Source organism: Ruditapes philippinarum, unplaced genomic scaffold (genome assembly GCF_026571515.1).
Source record: "Ruditapes philippinarum isolate M1 unplaced genomic scaffold, ASM2657151v2 ctg3091_1_1_1_1, whole genome shotgun sequence".
NCBI classification, from domain to species: Eukaryota; Metazoa; Mollusca; class Bivalvia; order Venerida; family Veneridae; genus Ruditapes; species Ruditapes philippinarum.
In genome coordinates, this window is record NW_026860740.1 from 187,817 (window position 1) to 208,118 (window position 20,302).

General features: G+C 34.8%; 1 protein-coding gene across 1 annotated transcript in view; it reads left to right on the forward strand.

Moving 5' to 3' along the window:
* LOC132713215 (NACHT domain- and WD repeat-containing protein 1-like) overlaps nucleotides 1-20,302 on the forward strand; it is a 43,632-nt gene that overhangs the window by 12,111 nt on the left and 11,219 nt on the right. Inside the window, exons 3-23 of the mRNA XM_060695704.1 lie at nucleotides 94-125; nucleotides 734-798; nucleotides 1,535-1,658; nucleotides 1,950-2,152; nucleotides 2,633-2,748; nucleotides 3,265-3,476; nucleotides 4,700-4,825; nucleotides 5,574-5,702; nucleotides 11,128-11,333; nucleotides 11,641-11,792; nucleotides 12,266-12,371; nucleotides 12,850-13,062; nucleotides 13,809-13,979; nucleotides 14,507-14,666; nucleotides 15,144-15,296; nucleotides 15,783-15,932; nucleotides 16,335-16,551; nucleotides 16,903-17,059; nucleotides 17,441-17,609; nucleotides 18,164-18,328; nucleotides 19,678-19,875. Of these exons, the coding sequence (XP_060551687.1) occupies nucleotides 94-125; nucleotides 734-798; nucleotides 1,535-1,658; nucleotides 1,950-2,152; nucleotides 2,633-2,748; nucleotides 3,265-3,476; nucleotides 4,700-4,825; nucleotides 5,574-5,702; nucleotides 11,128-11,333; nucleotides 11,641-11,792; nucleotides 12,266-12,371; nucleotides 12,850-13,062; nucleotides 13,809-13,979; nucleotides 14,507-14,666; nucleotides 15,144-15,296; nucleotides 15,783-15,932; nucleotides 16,335-16,551; nucleotides 16,903-17,059; nucleotides 17,441-17,609; nucleotides 18,164-18,328; nucleotides 19,678-19,875 (3,224 nt within the window). The remainder of the gene's footprint in view (nucleotides 1-93; nucleotides 126-733; nucleotides 799-1,534; nucleotides 1,659-1,949; nucleotides 2,153-2,632; nucleotides 2,749-3,264; nucleotides 3,477-4,699; nucleotides 4,826-5,573; nucleotides 5,703-11,127; nucleotides 11,334-11,640; nucleotides 11,793-12,265; nucleotides 12,372-12,849; nucleotides 13,063-13,808; nucleotides 13,980-14,506; nucleotides 14,667-15,143; nucleotides 15,297-15,782; nucleotides 15,933-16,334; nucleotides 16,552-16,902; nucleotides 17,060-17,440; nucleotides 17,610-18,163; nucleotides 18,329-19,677; nucleotides 19,876-20,302) is intronic.

Here is a 20,302-nt window from a genome sequence, read left to right on the forward strand (position 1 = left end):
TATTTACGACGTGTTCTGAATGGGAAACATCTTGCTTCTTGAAAATAAGGATTTCAATCCGATCTTTACATATTTTTGCTCTTTTTTTTTCAGACAGAAAGCCGAATTTAAAATATATCTGGAAGGTAATATTTATTCTAAAGTTTGTTTTTACACTTAAAGTATCAAAAGCATCGCGTTTGTTTAAGGTTATTCTGGTGTTTTCAAATAGGTAACTGAAACAGCCGATGCTTAACGATTTTTTTTTCGATCCTTGATTTTTCTTCTTTGATGATACTTGAATACTATTTTATTACCCTTATGATATGTTGGAAATTCTTTAATGTGTATATACAGGCTTCATAATCTATGACCACCTTTCTAAAGTTACATATCATTTTGTTTCACCCGTTGATTTCTCGTTAAGGGAACACACGTTCTACTATTCTGGGACAAAACGTCGCTTTTCATGGAATGGCACGAACGAGTGAAGGGTCGATGATCACCGCCGTATACGTCTGCAGACATTTCCAAAGTCGGTGCTATGGGGCGGGGATACTGACTTACACAATCTAGTACCGCCCATAAATAGGCTTAACTAAGGCGAGCCTGCAACATTTTTAATATTGCCGTTCTGGGACTTCTGGTTATTAACTTTTATACTTAAAACACGTGTCTATAATTAATATTCAAGTATACATAAGTTGTCGTAATATTCATCCTTATATAGTTTTATTACATACTTCATTTTCAGAGCAAGCTAAACTTGCAAAAGAGTTAGAGGAGAAAATAAAAGAAACCATGGCACTATTGCTAAAGGTAGGGAAATATTTATAGCACATTTTGTGATTAAACTGATTACGTATTTGTATAAAATCAGATAATGTATTAAGTAGTAGAGGAAAATATCTACAGAAACACACACAAAATCATGCAAAGTGACCGCGTGGGTTCGAACCTCGTCTTTGGCAAGTCGTTGATTCCTTGACATAGAAACTTAACATTCATTGCTTTGTACTGGTTGGTTCCAGGAACGGATTCGAGAGTGACCAATAAGCTTATAGCGCTGCAAACATAATCGAACTAAAATGAATTCGTTTAAACTTTAAACTTACATAACAATGCAGTTACAATGCCCTATTTCCTGATGCATGTACGTGTACCAGGAAGTTATCCCCAATGTTTAGTCTAATAAGCGTGACGTCATAATGACTTTTAATCATTACGTTTTAAAGTCAGAATATATTGGTCTGACTCTGGAGGAACTATGCATTATCATTGAAATAGAGGACAAGTTACAGCAAAGAATAAATGTATGAATTTGTATATAATACAGATCATACATAAGAACATTCAGGTTAGAAAAAAAATTGCGCCATGAATTAACGAATAAATAAAATGCACACGTGGTGAAAACGACAAGCGGCACTTTGTCTTATCTTCTAGGATTAAAAAAAGACCAGTCATAATTTTTTTAGGGAAAATTTTAGAATATGCTTTAAGATTTATCTGATTTGGAAGTGAAATTAGAGAATAACTTTTTTTAAATTTTTAGAAGGAAGAAGCAAAAGTCAGTCCGAAAGATGCTTTGAAGGCAAAAGCTATTGTTGGACGTATTGACATGGAATGTCCGTCACAAGCGAAAATTGTCCGTATCTTTACCAGCAGCACATTTACAGGTCCTTATTTTTTCTGTCACATTATTTAAGATTTTATGTATAAAAGAAATGTTTTACAACTAAATTTTTCATCTGCGATTAAGTTTAATATTTATCGTCACTTATGCTGTTCTTCTTTCTTATGATTCAATAATTAAAATAGTTATTTCACGTCTATAAATGATGACAAATCTGCGCTTCCGTTCTGTACATTTTTCGAAAACCGAACCGTGCATTATGGCACAGTACGGAAGCGAAGAGTTGCCGTCTGTCACATGATGGTTTTAGTATATTTTGTAAAATTTGTTTAAGATACAAAACAAGAGAGAAACATGTTGATGAAGTATGCCTACCCAAAACTAAAGGAGTATTGCCGGAAAATAGGTTACGAGTTCCAAGTGGTAGACATGAGGTGGGGGATCCGAGACGAGGCTACTGACGATCACATGACAACGGAACTTTGTCTCAAAGAGTTGAAACTGTGCCAGAAACTCTCAACCGGACCAAACTTTGTTGTAAGCGCTTTCCTTTTTTGATAAGAATAAACAACAACAAAAGAAAACCCCGCCCACGTAATAATAATAATAAATTATTGAAAATTAACTTAAATTGAAAAATACCCCCCCCCTTTCAAATTAAAAAAAAACAAACAAAAATTCCCCCCCCCCCCCCCCCCCCCCCCCGAGTAAATAGAGATAGACGAATTTATTAATAGCATGCAGTTGCTATAGGTAACTTGATTATTTGACACCTCTTAAAAAGTTATAAATCTCTTAAATAAGTTGTACACCTCTGTCTTACCCATTCAAATACATTGCTTCTTATATTCAGTCTCCTCTCTCTCACAAGTACGGATATACACCGTTCCCAAGAGTGATAAAATACATTATACAGTGTATAAGCATATAAACATATCTATAACATTATAAAAAACATTATATAAATATATTGACATAACATAAACATTATATACATACATTGTTGCTGATTTTCAGTCTCTTCTCTCCCACAAGTACGGATATACACCATTCCCAAGAGTGATAGAGTCTGAAGAATTTGAGAAAATATTTAACAATGTCGAGGATAAAGGAGCAAAAGATCTATTTCAAAAGTAAGTACAATAACTTAATACGACGACTGAAACGAGGTCCACAGTAATAGGTTTACGTTGTGAAAAAGCATATGGAATGTCCTTGGCTCCAAACGTTTTAAATTCGGGTCTGAAACATTAGGTTTTTTGGGCAGGATATACACTCTAAATTGTCTCACTTCAGCCGGAGTTTTTTAAATATCAATTTCTATTTGAAAGACACTGCTTTAGCCAGGTGTAAATTAACACCTTGGAAGGCGGAATTATCCCGCTGTGCCATAATGTTGGCTGTTGTCATAAACGAAATGATTGAATTCAAAGGGGTGTAGATAGATGTATTTTAAATGCCTATTTGCCATGAAGAAGCTGTCAAATGAGCGTGTTCGATTATCGGAAGTTAGACTAAAAACGCTCTGACTCTTTCTTTAATTATTGTCATCAACCACTTTAACTGAAAATAACACATTTACTGATAATCACTACCACTTCTGTATCGATTTGACAGAAAAAGTTAATCAAAACTATTTTTTCAAATAGATGGTATAGGAAGGATGATAACTCTGTACCCCCAGCATATATACTGTTGTCCGTTAGCACACATATACCTGATTTCCTCAGCGAGGATGAGGAAAAGAAGAAGGTAGCAAAGAATAAATGGTGGGAAGAGAGTCAAATCATGCAAGAAGCCCTGTCAGAAACAGCCAAGAAAGTCTTTGATAAGGAAACTGCCAGAAAATATATTCAGTCTGGTAATTATAGAATTATTATCTATATAAGAGCATTGCAGACTTCAAGTTAACCTCCGATTCTGGTTATAGAATTCTTTCTTTATAAGAGCACTGCAGGCTTCACGTTAATCTCCGATTCTGGTAATAGAATTATTTCTTTATAAGAGCGTTGCAGTTTTCAAGTTAATCTTCGATTCTGGTAATAGAATTGTATCTTTATAACAGCATTGCAGTTTTCAAGTTAATTATAAAATTGTATCTTTATAAGAACATTGCAGTTTTCATGTTAATCTCCGATTCTGGTAATAGAATTATTTCTTTATAAGAGCGTTGCATGTTTCAAGTTAATTTTCGATTCTGGTAATAGAATTGTATCTTTATAAGAAGACATTGCAGTATTCAAGTTAATCATAAAATTGTATCTTTATAAGAACATTGCAGTTTTCATGTTAATCTCCGATTCTGGTTATAGAATTGTATCTTTATAAGAGCATTTCAGTTTTCAAGTTAATTTCCGATTCTGGTTATAGAATTGTGTCTTTATAAGAGTATTGCAGTTTTCAAGTTAATCTCCGATTCTGGTTATAGAATTGTGTCTTTATAAGAGTATTGCAGTTTTCAAATTAATCTCCGATTCTGGTTATAGAATTGTGGCTCAATAACAGCATTGCAGTTTTCAAGTTAATCTCCGATTCTGGTAATATAATTGTATCTTTATAAGAGCATTTCAGGCTTCAAGTTAATCACCAACTCTGGTTATAGAATCGTATCTTTATAAGAACATTGCAGTTCATCTCATTTGTTGTACATTTTTCTGTGACGAAATATTAAAGAGTCTGCACCGGCTTATGCGTGCAATGTTCAATTAGTATCTTAAGTTTGCTTCCTGGAATTTACCAGTGCTTCTCTCATTTAGGAAAAACAACATTGTTGTGATGCAAAAGGGCTCGAACGTACTATCCTAATGTTAAGAAACAGATACGTTAACTACTAGATTTCATTTCCACATACTTTGAAAAGTTTCCATCAAAATATCACCAAACGATATTTAATTTCATAACATTTGTATACTTTACTTCCTTGTAATGCCAAAGTTTTGATAAGAAAGTATTCACGGAGATATAAAAATATTATTTGACTCAAAGTTCATAAAAAGCAGACGCATATAGATATAAATTCATATAATATCATTATTTATTCGGATATATCGGAATAATAATTTCTACTTAAATTTATTATTGTAGTAACGGAAACGGAGACAGAAGAGGGGCTTAAACCCAATATGGCGAAAGATCACTTTCTCTGGCTGAATAGAAATATCGAAAACATTGAGAAACAAGAAAGCAACTACGCTCTGTCAAGATATATAGGTACAGTATAGTTTGTGCAATATTTAACTTACATATGTAATGTATACTTCAATGCAATCTGTCAAGATATATGGGTACAGTATATCTAAGTGTAATCTGTCAATATAGATATATACAGCATACATCTGTTAATCTGTCAAGATAAATATATACAGCATACATCTGTTAATATGTCAAGATAGATATATACAGCATACATCTGTTAATATGTCAAGATAGATATATACAGCATACATCTGTTAATCTGTCAAGATAGATATATACAGCATACATCTGTTAATCTGTCAAGATAGATATATACAGCATACATCTGTTAATCTATCAAGATAGATATATACAGCATACATCTGTTAATCTGTCAAGATAGATATATACAGCATACATCTGTTAATCTGTCAAGATATTTAGGTGCAGCATACCTCGGTGTAATCTCTCAAAATATATAGGTAATTGATACCTCGGTCCAATCTGTCAACATATACATGTATAGGTAGAGCATACTGTCAAGATATAAAGGTATATGTAATATACCTATGTGCAATTTGTCAAGATATATTGTAAACCTTTAAAGATATATAGGCACAGTACAAACGAACATACATACATACTTACATACATACGTACGTACGTACGTACGTACAAACAAACAAACAAACAAACAAACAAACAAACAAACAAACAAACAAACAAACAAACAAACAAACAAACAAACAATATATAAATGATTATAATTCTTTTATATTTTCAGAATGTACTGGTCCAGAAGAGAAGATCCAAAGAGCCAGGCAAATGTTGAAGGAATTGAAGGAAGATAAAATGAAAAAAACACTAGACCCTTCAAAAATTCTTAATTACAGCGTCAACTGGAGTGATACTGGTAATGCAAAAATGATAGGTCAAATGAATACTATTTTAAGCGGTCAATATATGTCCGAATTTCATTTTTTTTAAAGATTTAATGGACCTTTATTTTAACAAAATATGCATTGGGTTACTCAATTGTTATTTCAAACCGCTTTTCTCTAGTGGTAAAGGCGAACATGATTACTGAAACGGGCAAGAAATTAACAGCAAACCTATTGACCGCTAATATTCTAGTTGGTTGATTTTTATCAAATCTTATATCATATAATGATCCATATTCCCTTGTTGGATTCGAACCTTGAAAAAAATGCGTAAGTGGTTCATTAAAGAAAATGCGTAAGTGGTTCATTCACCCGTCGTTGAGAAATGATATTTTCAGCCAATATTGAACCGATATCATCCGTATTTGCAGCCGATATTTTACCGAGCATGGAACAGATATCGGCTTTATTCGGGTCTGATATTAAGAAAAAATTGCGTTAAGCTTATGTCATTGAATCATGATGAAGTTGCAAATGAGCCGAGTCATGACAAAACGAACATAATGGGTTTGCGACCAGCATGGATCCAGACCAGCCTGCGCATCCGCGCAGTCTGATCAGGATCCATGCTGTTCGCTTACAAACCCTTAATACAAGTAGAGAAACTGATAGCGAACAGCATTGATCCTGATCAGACTGCGCGGATGCGCAGGCTGGTCTGGATCCATGCTGGTCGCAAACGCACTATGTTGGTTTTGTCGTGACACGGCTCAAATCGTCTCCAGAAGTAAGATTTGGTTGCAATATGTCCAAATCAACGCTCCAGCCATAGTTAAGAGAAGTTTCATTCGATTATAATATTTGTTTCTTATTCATTTTAGATAAAGTGGGTATGTATGGACAGTGCATTTACAAAACCATTTTTTCCTGTTTTATACCGTACTAATATTGATATTTTAACTGTGATTTTTTTCAATCTAATAATCTAGCCATTGTATGAGACATAAGAGGATATTCCACAACGATCACTCTTAGTACCATTTTCATGAGTGGCTTAGCCAAGAGTGAAAATATAAGAGCTGGTGTTCACGAGTGATACATGTATATGTTACAGGAACAAATACAATCATATTTATTTCATGCTTTTCAGTTTTGTCTGTTTGTTTTGCCGTGTAAGGTGATTCGCTCACCTTCTTGACGTCGTCAAATCAAATCGTTAAATAAATAAATAAATAAATAAATAAATAAATAAATAGAGTAAGAAAGTAATTAATTAATTAAACATATAAAATTGATCAGTAAATTAATTTTGATACATTTTAGCATGATATGCCCGTAATCATGCACATTTTATTGACGGCTGGAAATATATTTGCCTTAATTTTCGTTCATTTATTGTACATATGTATATATATTTTTCAATCGCATTAAGATATAATCCGGCGAATTTGAAAAAAAAATAGTTTCACTATAACAAACATGGAAAGCATGTTATAAATAGCCTTAATGCACTTTTCTATTTCAGCAATTGTATGATCATTGAGTCAAGGCAGAATGTCTTGATTTTTCCTCTTTTTATATGCAAATGTATGACTGTTCTCAATTGTGAAAGAGATGTAAAGCGTACTAAAACATGATGTGATTCATATGCACGTAAATCACGTGCTCTTCCAAAATATGCAAAGTAGCCGTAAATCCGTTAGTAACGTTATATTAACAGCAAATTCTGCAAGATGCGAACTGCATCACAAAAGGCGGAATTGGTGCAAAAACCGAAAAACGCTACATTTTCCCTGACTTTTATATGTGACCTTGACCTTTGCTCTTTACTCATTTCCTCTTCTTTGATGTCTTTGATGCAAAGTTATATAACTATTTGTTAAGTATTTGTTAAGTCTTTGTTGCAGTTTTCACGTTTTTACATTGACTGACTTTTTATGTGGTTTGTCTTTGTTTTAGTTGTTAACTCAAAGTTAAGTATCCTTCATTTTGCCAAATTCAAAATATATTACCGACCAGAATTATAGCATTCTTTACGATTCTTGACAGAAAACGTCATCTTTGATTACAGTTTTTTGTTCGTACGGTCCTATCACAGTTTTCTGTTAATACGGTCCTATAATAATGTAAGAAATTGTTAGACACTTATAAATGTTTTCACCTAATTTCGGCCAAAAGAACGAATTTACCGCCCGAGCAATAAATAACACAGCTATTGGCAATTGTTTAATAAGAATTTTGTTTAAAACGTTTGACTTTACATCTATAGCAACTATTAAGATGTGACTCAAAAAACAACAACATTTATTTTCCATTAATGAGATTGTATATATAGGGGCCTCCAAAATAGGCATAGATTTAGAGCGGGCGCTGTGAGGCAGTGAAAACACTGTATAAATAAAGGTTACTCACTGATTTCTACTCCCTTTTTACTTATCACACAGTGCTCAGTACCAATGTGAACAATTTTCCCTGGGCAATATTCATACACTGAACATAACTCGACGAGTACTAAACACTCAATCACTTTGTGAGTTTAACACTGAGAACAACAAAATGCAAATAATTTCCGATAACAGAATAATTCTTCATTTCAAATTTTCTGTCATTTATTTTGTACATACCTTTTTGTTTAGAAGCGCATGTTGTTGGATGATAGTCTTTATTGTACCATAAAGCTACAGTCTCACTTACATCCCGGCAGAGCCCCGGTAGACGTCCGGGGTGATCTGGGATACGACCGGGAACAACCGGGGTACATCCGTAACTCTGCCGGCAACGTCCTGGATGATTCGGGAACATCGACCCCGGATGGATATCACCAGGGTGGTCCGGGATGTTCCGGGTAGTATAGCTTTGCCGGCTTCATCCTTAGCTCTGCCGGGAACGACCGGGGAAGCACCGTAGCTCTGCCGGCACAAACCGGGGATGATCCGGGTAGTATAGCTTTGCCGGCTTCATCCTTAGCTCTGCCGGGAACGACCGGGGAAGCACCGTAGCTCTGCCGGCACAAACCGGGGATGATCCGGGGTATGATATAGCCGGTAGAGCTACGGTAGAGCCTCGGTGAATGCTGGCAGAGCCCCGGTGAATGCCGGCAGAGCCCCGGAGAATAGCGGCAGAGCTCCGGAGGATAACGATGGAGCTACGGTTGATCCCGGTAGAGCCCCGGCAAAACACGGTTCAATTTAAAAGAATCTCGACAATTTGCGATGATTGCACTTGATTGTATTAAAACCCTTCCCATTTCCCTTCTATCCAGTCTTGCATAAGTATTATTTCAGAAAATCATCTTAAATTATTATCCTGGAACAGTGGATATTATATTGAATAAAAATTATCAATGTAATCATTTTCGCGCGTTTTCCTTCCACCGGGGTTCTACCGGGGCTCTACCTGGATCGTCCTGGACTCTGCCGGGGTTCTACCTGGATCGAACGGGGCTCTGTCTGGGTCAAGTGGGGCTCTTCCGGCGTCATCCGGGAACGACCGGGGAAGCACCGGCATGAAACGTAGCTTCACCTGGGTTCTGCCTGGATGATCCGGAGCGCATCCTGGGTGGTTAGTTGGGAATAACCGTAGTGCTGCCGGGGTTAGTGTGACCGCAACAATAATTTCAGCCCGGATCGTCCCGGATCATCCCGGTAACTTACCGGGATGGTCCTGGGCTCTGCCGGGAGTTAGTGAGATTGCCAAACAATTTTACATAGAAAGGTTCTATATCCTAATCATTTTTAATATGTTTATATACTATTAACCTGTTAACTAAGGTGGCAAATTTGTTACACTTTTGCGCGTTTTTATTGTCACTAGTGATAACACAACAACATGACCTTTTCGTCTTGTCTGCGAAACGCGCCAAACTGCTCGGTATCGTGCGGCGAGTTGTAGCCATGTCGCCTTATTTCTTGGCTTATATTGAAGAATTGGCTACTTATCGTGCTGGCGCACGGCTCGTCGCGCACAAGTGTAATACATCAGCCACGATAATTAATCCCGTATTTTACAAGGCCATCATAGCGCAATCATTCTTATTCGCAAATCTTCATTAACTTCTCGTATGGTGGACAGAAGTCTCTTATCTTGTCTTTGGTCATTATTTTACGAGGGGATGGAAGGATGGGGTCAAATTCGCTACACTGGCCTAATATTAAATGCTTGCTGGGTGACTGGGTAGTGAACAGTTATTTACACCTTGCTTACCTAAATGCATCAAATATTGCCAAATTGAAATCTGTTCCGTAAAAGTAATTGTTTCAACTAAATATGATCACAATGCAATAAAGGCTCGATGAATTGAACATCTTATTTAACAAGTTATCATTTAAAGTGAATAAAATGATAACATGATGTAAGTGAAGTCCTACCTCTTTATTTGAATTGAAAATGCTAATTTATATCTTATTCTTTTTAGCTAAAAGTGGTATGTATGAAAAGTGTAATAATAAAACTATTTCCCCTGTTACAACTTACTAATACAAATATTTCAGGCAATTGTGCTGACTTTTGACCATTCTTCAAAGTACGGTTTATTTTCCCCTTCCCCTTTTCACCGTCCGAATTCACTAAGTCCGAGATATCATTTGCAGGAAAAAATGTAATTATCATCAGTTATCATCAAAGTCGTCATCGTTAGCGGCAGCAGCGTCAGCTTCATTGTATTCGTCTTAATTATCATCATCATCATCATCATCATCATCATCAGTATTAAAGCATAGATGGCTAGTTATTATCTAAAAAAAGAAATGTATTTTTGTTCTAAAATGGAAACGACTTTAAATAAATCGAGGTCCCTTGTATTCATTTTTTTTGCCAGAGGACCGGTGGCTATTTGAACGGAAAATCATAAATGGTAGTGCCAAAAAAAGAGACTGTATGATTTTTTTTTCAATTTCTATGCCATGAATATGGTTATTATGTATTTAATATAAGAAACATATCAAAATACCCCCAAAACACCTCATACATATCAATTAAACAATTTCACACGATTTGTTTGTACGATTGTCACTGTGTCTAACCTGTAATGGTGGCCTCGTCTTTACACAAAACTTGTAGACTATTTTAAAACAAGGATTTCTTGTTCCAGTGTTTCGGTTGGCTAATTTTAACTTTTCTTGAAAGTCTGAAAAGATTGATAATCACACCGAGGGTATACATGTTCAAAATTATATCATTACCTTTAAAATGTCGTCTGCTGGCGGCAACAGATTCTATTTGTGCGAGCACTGTAAACCAAGACTTAACTTGATTCCATACTAGGATATACATATTAAATTTCCGAGTTCAAATACAATGTATTTCATTTCAGAATAACAATAGAAGCTGCTCTGGTGGCATTTAAAATTCGCTTGACTACTAGAAAAGAACGAGTAAGATATTCTTTTCGCAAAATATTTTCTAATCATTAAGGGTGTTTATTTATAGATTACCTTTTATTGTTAATGTTGTTTTAAGGTATTGATCCAAATTCGTCAGAAGAGCACAAAAAGTACTTAGAATCACTATGTGACGACTTTGTACAGCACATGATTGGCATGGTGGAAAAGTCTGTAGCAGAAAAAGATAAAGTCACTGACACTCTGATAGAGGAGTGCCTTCAACACATTCGATTCTGTCAATCCAAATGCGAAGGCTTTACCGGTAGAGAAGAAACATTAGAGGTAAAATGAATGATTGTGTTTACTGCACGATTTTCAGATTTTCACGTACAAACAAAATATGTGTCATGAAACCTTATTTCATCTGACTTTCTTATTTAATGAGTGCAAGGAAATGTTACTAAGTCATGAAACCTCTGGCAAGATAGTACTATTTTCTGAGAGTGATTTTATCTCAAATCAATCATATCTACTTAGTCGCGAAAACACATTACATTACATTGTATTTACTTTATTTTTAATGATTGATTTCCTCTCCGTTGATTTCTTAGCTTATTATTAAATTAAGATTGGTTTTGAATATTTACAGAAAATCAAAAGCTACGTGACAGGTTCCGGTGCAGGAGGGAACCAGCCGCTAGTGTTACACGGAACCAGTGGTACCGGAAAAACCTCCATACTCGCCAAAGCAGCTGAGATGGTTAGGTCGTGGATGAGTAAACCGCCTGTTATCATTTTGAGGTAATAAGAAAGGGTAGCGCTGTTCTCATGTTTAAAGCATTCTTCATCTCAACACAGGACGCGCGATTCTACTTACGAAAGATAATGCTTTGCACCTGGTTAACATTGTGTGTGTCTCAACACAGGTGTTGTGTGTTTGAAACGGAGGATAGTTTAAAAGTATCTGCGTCCGAACGCAAGGTTTTAGTGGTCTGGCGGAAGCAATATAAAGGCAAGAATCGCTTGCCCGATGATTAAACATTTTTGTGCTGCTAGGCTTTAGTATTTTTCCTATGACACCAATACTCGAATCGGAACAGGAGGATTTGTACTCTTACCATTCGAGTTAAATGTTTTCAAGATAACTATTAACATTTTTAATATACATGCATATATGTGTTACGCTATCTGACCATGTTATCCATAGCATATAGCACGACTGACATTGCTTCACAATTGCTATTTCAAATACATTTTACTCTTTTGTTTTGTAGATTTTTGGGAACATCCCCAGACAGTTCTGATCTAATGTCGCTGCTTTATAGCATATGCTGTCAAATACGACGGGTCTATAATCTTAAACCGTTACCAAGAACACAGGTTTGTTAAAATGTTTTCCATTTTTTGCTTTGTTTGGGAAGACATATTAGACAGTTTGTTTGAATTATTTTACAAGACAATGTAATTTGACAGTTTATCATGCCAGAGAGATGTCGGATACCACGACCTGATTAAAATCAGCTCCTCAATAACGCTTCGCAATAGGATCTGATGACCACCAATAGGTTGTCACTTTCTCGTGAACTTTAAAACGAGCTTTCACAATTTTGAAAGTGGTGCGGTTTCTAATTTTAACCGCTTTAAAACCAATACTGAGTTGGTAACTTTATCGATTTCGAGAATTAACATGTAAGAAATAAATAGATCATTATGACACTGACCCTTTATTATGGCATTGACCTTTTATTAACATTATCGCCACAATTTGCTTAATCACGCATTTATTCCGTCGGTATTTTCATTCAGTAGTAAACTTAATAAATGTTGACAAGCATGTTTATATTTTTGGCTGCTTTAGAACATAACGGTACAGATAAGTGACTTTAAATTGATGATGTTGAAGAGTCGTCCTAACCTGCCTCTGGTACTGATCCTGGATTCTCTTGACCAGCTAGACCACGCCTACAATGCTAGACAAATGACCTGGTTGCTTCCCAAATTAACAGCCACAACGAAAGTGATTCTTTCAACATTACCGGAGCCAATTTACCAGTGTTTCCCAGCATTGCAGGTAGTTATATTGCCAATTTATACAAGTGTTCGTGTTTGGCCACGGAGGCCCCTTACTTATTGTGAATCACCAATTTATCGGTGCTAACATACCGTCCATTGAGCAGTGTCTATACGTACAATTATATTCTTCTGTTTTCTAAATACATATATACATCATAACATGTATAAAACAAGTCTGGCTTATATTCAATGACACAAAGCAACTTTCTTATCACCTTTTTAACAAATTGTTTTAGTTGCGATGTCCGAAGTCCAAAAGGTTTGATGAACCTTAATTCTTTATCTAAAAACCAATTAACGAACAAAAAAGTAATTTTAAAGAAAGTACATATACTTTAGGTCTTGTACAGCTTATAGAAACTGTTTTTGTTTCCACATGTGTTCGGAGCGTCGATTGGTGATTGGTCACAACAAACGCACACGCACACACACAATAATAATAATAATAATAATAATAATAATAATAATAATAATAATAATAAAATAATAATAATAATAAAAATAATAAAATGTAAATAAACAAAAAGATACAAACTATAGAAACTTATACTCTTCGATTTTAGTATCTCAAAGAAACAAAATTTGACTACAATAAGAAATGATATACATTTATTATTCTCAAAGAAACAAAATTTGACTACAATAAGAAGTGATATATATTTATCATTCTTCAAAAACTGTTACAAAAAAAGTTTTACATTTGTGTAGACAATTGTTTAAAACTGTTTTTTTTGTCTTACACAGTCAGTCATCACCGCACCAGAAAATTTATTGGAGGTCCCAGTGCTTGAAACAACAAGTGTGAAAAGCATTCTTAATAAGTGGCTAGAAATGCGAAATAGAAAACTGACAGACGAACAGACACAAGTGATATTGAAAGGTTTTGAGAAATGTCCTACCCCTCTTTTCCTGAAAGTAAGTTAAACTTTTATTGCTTTGGTTGTGTAAAATAAACAATTTATAACTTTTCTTATTAACACTTTGTGCATTATTAGCGGGTGTACCTCAATTCGATCATGCACTTAATTCCGAACAATGTAAAAATCTCGGTTAAGTGTTCGGTAATAGGTACATCCGCGCTGTATGTTGATATAACTGGCATTGCATAATGGTGCGAATGGTGATCTAAGGTGTCTACTACATATTTTTGTTGTTAACAAGGATATTTTAACATTATTTTTTTAAGTTTTTAATCACTATTCTATTTCTGCTGTTAAAAACTAATCGGACATAACCAAAATGTTTTGAATGGCGTCAAACTATATTTACTTTTGACGTGGCCGTGACGCCATGAATATCTTTAAAAATCCACCATGCTTCAATGATTATACATTTCATTTAGTTACAGAGAGTGTGAAATGACTTATATCTCATATTATTTTAGCATCGAAAATCATAAAATTAAATAATGAAGTAAAAAAAAATCAATCTTGTTTTTATAGCTATCGTTCGAGGAAAGTACAACTTGGACATCATTTTATCCGCTCGAGAAAACCGTGCTACAATCTACTGTACGAGAAAGCATTGAACATTTGTTCGAAAAATTGGAGAAGATGCACGGGAAAATTCTTGTAACGAGAGCGCTCTCTTATCTTACTTTAGGTAATTAACATCAACCCTTTGTTTTAATCAAGCTGTAGATGTTAATAATGTTTTTATAATAGTTTTTGAAAAAACGAAGCAATATTAAACCTACTAGCTATAATAAGCAGAGCTAATTTACTGAAGATACTTAAATTATAAAGCTTGTATATGACACAACTGACATCACATCAGTTGAGGTTCGTTATGTGGCGGCCGTAAAAAGTCGCCACACTGATTTACTTGATCTAAGTGTTGTTCAGTATTAAAGTATGGAGTTCCAGTCTGTATAAAAGTTACAAGCTTACCACTGACTTCAAACGTATCGATAATATACATGTAGATCTAGATCTTTTATCTATATAAAGAAATCTACTGACAGAGATTAATGACTTATTATCTAAAAACACTTTCTTTGTTCGTTTAGAAAACCTTTTTAAAACCATATTTGACATGACTAGATTTATAGGTCAGATTTTACACGTATATTCATTTTAGCGCGCAACGGAGCTTCCGAAGCTGAGCTCGAGGACATTTTGTCGTGTGATGATGACGTGCTCAATGACGTGTACATGTATTGGACACCTCCAATGCGGAGATTACCTCCCTTACTAATTGTAAGAGTTAGGAATGACCTTAGTCAGTATTTAGGTATGTAGTTTTACTATTTGTTTCTTTAAATTCAGCTTTGATTGTTTTGGATAAAACAAAAACAAAAACAATATTTTAACGGCACTTTCACGTTCGTCGTTAAAGGCCCTATGTTAAGAACGAATTGGCAGTACATTTTAAGTCGGGACTAATATAGATTTCATATGGTGACTTATCAGCTTTTATTGGTGGAAGAAAACTAGAAGTGCCCTCCGTGAATTATTGTGGATATTGGCCGAAGAATCCCAGAACAGCTTCTACATCGTTTCACTCCGTTACTAAGCTTAGTAAAAAGTAGTGAAGCGTTAGGTAGGATTTGACCTAAATGAAATTGGCTTCTGACCCAAGGAAGCCAGTTTTGCTTTCCTTAATTTAACTAAGGTTTTAAAATATATTTATACAAGGAAGTCTTATTTTAAAAAAAGTTATTATATTATGAGTAACGTGTAATGAGTAAAAACTGGGCAGAATTATGTGATATTTCAGTTGAGAGAGGGGCAGATGGGACACGAGTACTATACTGGTATCATCGACAGTTTACGGAGGCTGCCGAAGCACGTTATTGCTCGGATCCTGAACAAAATAAAGTCATCCATTCAAATCTGGCTGACTTCTTCAACGGAACCTGGGCTAACGGTAATAAATTTATGACCAAAATTGATGAAAGATGGTGATATTGTCTTTATTGGTACCTTAAATGATAAATTTACATCTACAATATACGTTTTCCTTGGAGATATCTCTCGAACTCCAACTTAATTTTGGGTTTTTCCAAAAAAAAAATTATAGAGCCGTTCTTTTGGAACATTAATTTGATTTTTGTTTAATACTCATGCATTATTTTTTAATCTTTAAGTCACATACATTGGTTTGACGTGTGCTCACGTGTGTCCCCAAGAGCAGTTTGAAATGTAAGATGTATAGATAAAATAAAAAAATGTTTTTTAGAATTTTGTGAGTGATAAGCTGTAAGAATACAATTTTTCTTAACACATGAGCTATTATATGAATAGTATGCTTTGTTAAATACTTAATCAGGTACCAAAAAGCCTTTTACAACATCTAGTGGGCAGACAGGTGAAGAAGATCGTCACGTGTCCGCTCAGCCTCTGAAGTTTGGGGAGGACTACAATATTCGCGCCCTCAGTAACCTCCCTTATCACAGAATTCAAGCTGGTGATGGAAAACTTCTAGAACAGCAATGTCTTGCTAACGTTTACTTTTTACTGTCGAAAATCGGAGCCATGCCTCTGACGTGAGTTTTTTTTTTATTTTACTTGTTGCTAAGATCTACATTTGTTATATGCTATGTTGCATTGCATAATAAATAGCAGTGCGCGTAAGTAAAATCAAGGCATTCTCTGAAAAAAATGTTTGTTTTGAGCATAAGTAAATACAACTTTTGCTTTCCGAATATATTAAGATGTGACATCAATTTTATATTAAAATCAACATTGTCTTTATACCGGGTACCTCGTCAGATCTTGCCCGGTCGTTAATGATTTTTGATTCCAAACAAGTTCTTTTATTATTTTGTTTTGAAAAATAAAAAAATAAAAATATATCTTTTGTTATGTATTTCTTAAGTTCATTTCATTATTAACAGAGCAACGTTGAATGATTTTGTCTCGGCGATTGAAGCATTTCCCGACAATCAGCTGATCAAGATGATATATGATTCCATGTTGTTATCTCAGAATGGTCTGGTTATTGACCCCGGACAGATTGTCCCTCAACTTCTTGGGAGATTGGAGGAAAATGATGTAACTTTTTAAATTGAATTGCCATTTTTTTATTGTTTTGATTAAATGTGAGGCCATGGTATGATGCAATTCTGTTAGAAACTTTACGTTAGCGCATTATTTTTATTCTAAGTTTGTCTGTGATTGACAAATGCATTGCATAATAAATAAGTTCAATGTATATGCTCATAAAACCGCTAGACAATGTTTCAATGCTTTAGATGCATGTGTTCGAAGGGACGTAAATTTTAAATTTGAGGGCATTATTGAATGATATTCTACCGTAATATATTTTGGCTCATCTGGAGGCATGCAGCTTTAAGGAGAAAAAAAATCAATCTTTTGTTCCATCATGTCAGATGGGTAATTGCTACAATGAGATGGTTATTGTCGGTGTTACAGGTAAACAAAGAGTTCATAGCTCAATGTAGAGCATATCAGAAAACCTTTATAGAACCGGAAGAAAGAATCCTTGAGAGACCAGGGGGACAGCTTATTCATTGTGTAGCAGCTCACAAATCTGACATCGACATGATGGATATTACCAAAGATGGCAATCTTGTTGTCACTGGTGAGTTAATATTTCCTGTTAGTGAGCTATTAACAACGAATGATTGCAAAGTCTGGTGTCCTGTCCATCATTTTTATTGTTCCCGTCGTGTACCGTGGAGCCTTCTGTGTCAGCAGAAAGGGGCGGGTAATCCAGACTAATTGTTCTCATGGGCGGATTTTCTCCCTTGAGTCTTTTGAATACTATTCGTGAAGTAGAGTCGCTGATCTATCATTTTGGAATTAGAGGGTGTACTACACGTTTCTTTGTTTTCAGTTCGAACGTGACAAAGATAGAGTTACGATTGTTTGGCATTTCAGAATTTGTCCCGTATTGTTAACATTGGAGCAATTGTGTTTGCACAATCGCTCCAAAAACTGACGCGCTTGCAAGTGATTATAGTAAAAGGTACCTCGTTTTGCATCATTCGGATGCTTTTTGAGGATGAAGGGTTAAAAATGACCAATGAAGATCTTAATTTATTTCTTTCCTGTGTATTTCACAGGAGGGCGGCATGTAAAGTCAGACAGTTTTCGGTCGAAAACCGATTAAATAATTTTTCTCTTCTATTTCAGTTTGTCAGAGTGACCATGAAATAAGTCTGTGGGATATAAAAACAGGACAACATAAGCGGAAAGTTTTGGGAAAGAAACAGTGCACGAAAGCTCTGTTTTGTTGCGGTGACAAATTGATAGCTTGTGAAATGGATAAGACTGTTTCTGTGGAGGAAGTTGAAACAGGTCAGTCTGCAAATTTTCTAATTACTAGTTTTCATTGTGATAGATATAAACACATGTCTTTATTTTGGTAATATTTAGCGTCGGTACATCGGTACATTGCTGCGGCAGCACTTAAACAACCAGAATAGATTGAAAGGATCAGCAAAAATGTGTCGATTTGATGCAAAATAATGTTGATAATCAAGAATAGTTATCTACAGGAAATTGATAGGAATTTTGGATTCGACACGGTAGGAATATGGAAATTGAAAGGTGTGATGTACGAGTATTTGTCATTTGTAAGGTAAACATAGATGTGAATTTTATATTTATCAGAGAACTTGCATAAATAAGAGAATCGGCATATTTAAAATGATCGAACTGACTAGGCAATTGACGAGGATTAGATGATTAGTGTCGAAAGGAATAGGAAATCGACAACGATAGGTTAATCGACACTGACTAGGAATCGACAACGATTTATCAATCGACACTGACTAGGGAAGCGACAACGATTGTTTAATCGACACTGACTAGGAAATCGACAACGATCTTTCAATTGACACTGACTACGGAATTGACAACAATTAGTCAATCGACACTGACTAGGGAAACGACAACGATTGTTTAATCGACACCGACTAGGAAATCGACAACGATCTATCAATTGACACTGACTACGGAATTGACAACGATTTGTCAATCGACACTGACTAGGGAAACGACAACGATTGTTTAATCGACACTGACTAGGGAATCGGCACCGATTGGTTAATCGACACTTACTACGGGAATCGCCAACGACTGGTTAATCGACACTGACTATGGACATCGACAACGATTGGTTAATCGACCCTGACTAGGGAATCAGCAACGATTGGTTAATCGACATTGACTAGGAAACCTACAACGTTTGATTAATCGACACTAACTATGGACATCGACAACGATTGGTTAATCGACATGGACTAAGAAATGGACAACGATGAGCATATCGAAATGTAGAAAATAATCTACAGAAATAGAGAATCGGCATGATTTATTTAAGGTTAAGGACAGCAATTAGATAATCTCAATACTCTTAAATAAATAAATAATCCACTAAGATCATATATTGAGGACTGGAAAAAGGAAAGATTGGTAAGAATTAGGGAATTGGTAGAATTAGGAAATCGATTTAATAAGGTAAATCATAAGAATCGGGAAGTTGATTGAATTAAGGAATGGTAACATATTGGAATCGATAGTGTAAGGGAATTGATAAGAATACGTGAATTGATTATAAATCTTAATTTTAGCATCATATTTTTAATAAAAAAACATAAAAAATGTGTTATCTTAGGATCTTATATTATATGTTATTTCTTCAGGAAAGTTATATTGCACTGTCAATCTACCTGGAACTACAGCCAATACAAGCATATGTGTTGCTGGGAAGGACAAGTGTTTACTGTTGGCATTCACACAAACTACCTGCTTTATATATGATCTCCATGACAACGGGAAGATTATCAAGCCTTTGTTACATCCAGAAAAAGTGAAATTTGGAAGCATCAGCTTAGCTGAAGGTATGTGCTAAAAATTGTTATAATGTATAATTTTTCCGAGAAACGGAAAGGTGGGGTTGTTACCACTCTTAAGTGAAATTTTATATATGTATATATAAATTATGCTTCTAAAACAATTTTCAATCATCGAAGAATATGTAAAATATGTTCTGCAAATATTTGTTCCCATGAAATGTAATCATAAAAATTTATGCATTTATTTCTTATTGAAAAATTTGACTTAGACTTTTTAGAAAATAAATTTCTAATTAGCTCTTTTTATTAACATGAAAATGTAAATTCGGTAATATCTTTAAAAATAATGCTTTTTTTGGAACACACAATAATGATAAATCTACATTCGAGTATTATATTTATGATATGCAACCATAACAAAAATTGTGTTACAGAATCTTTAACATTATCTTACAATATTAGTGAGCTTGAC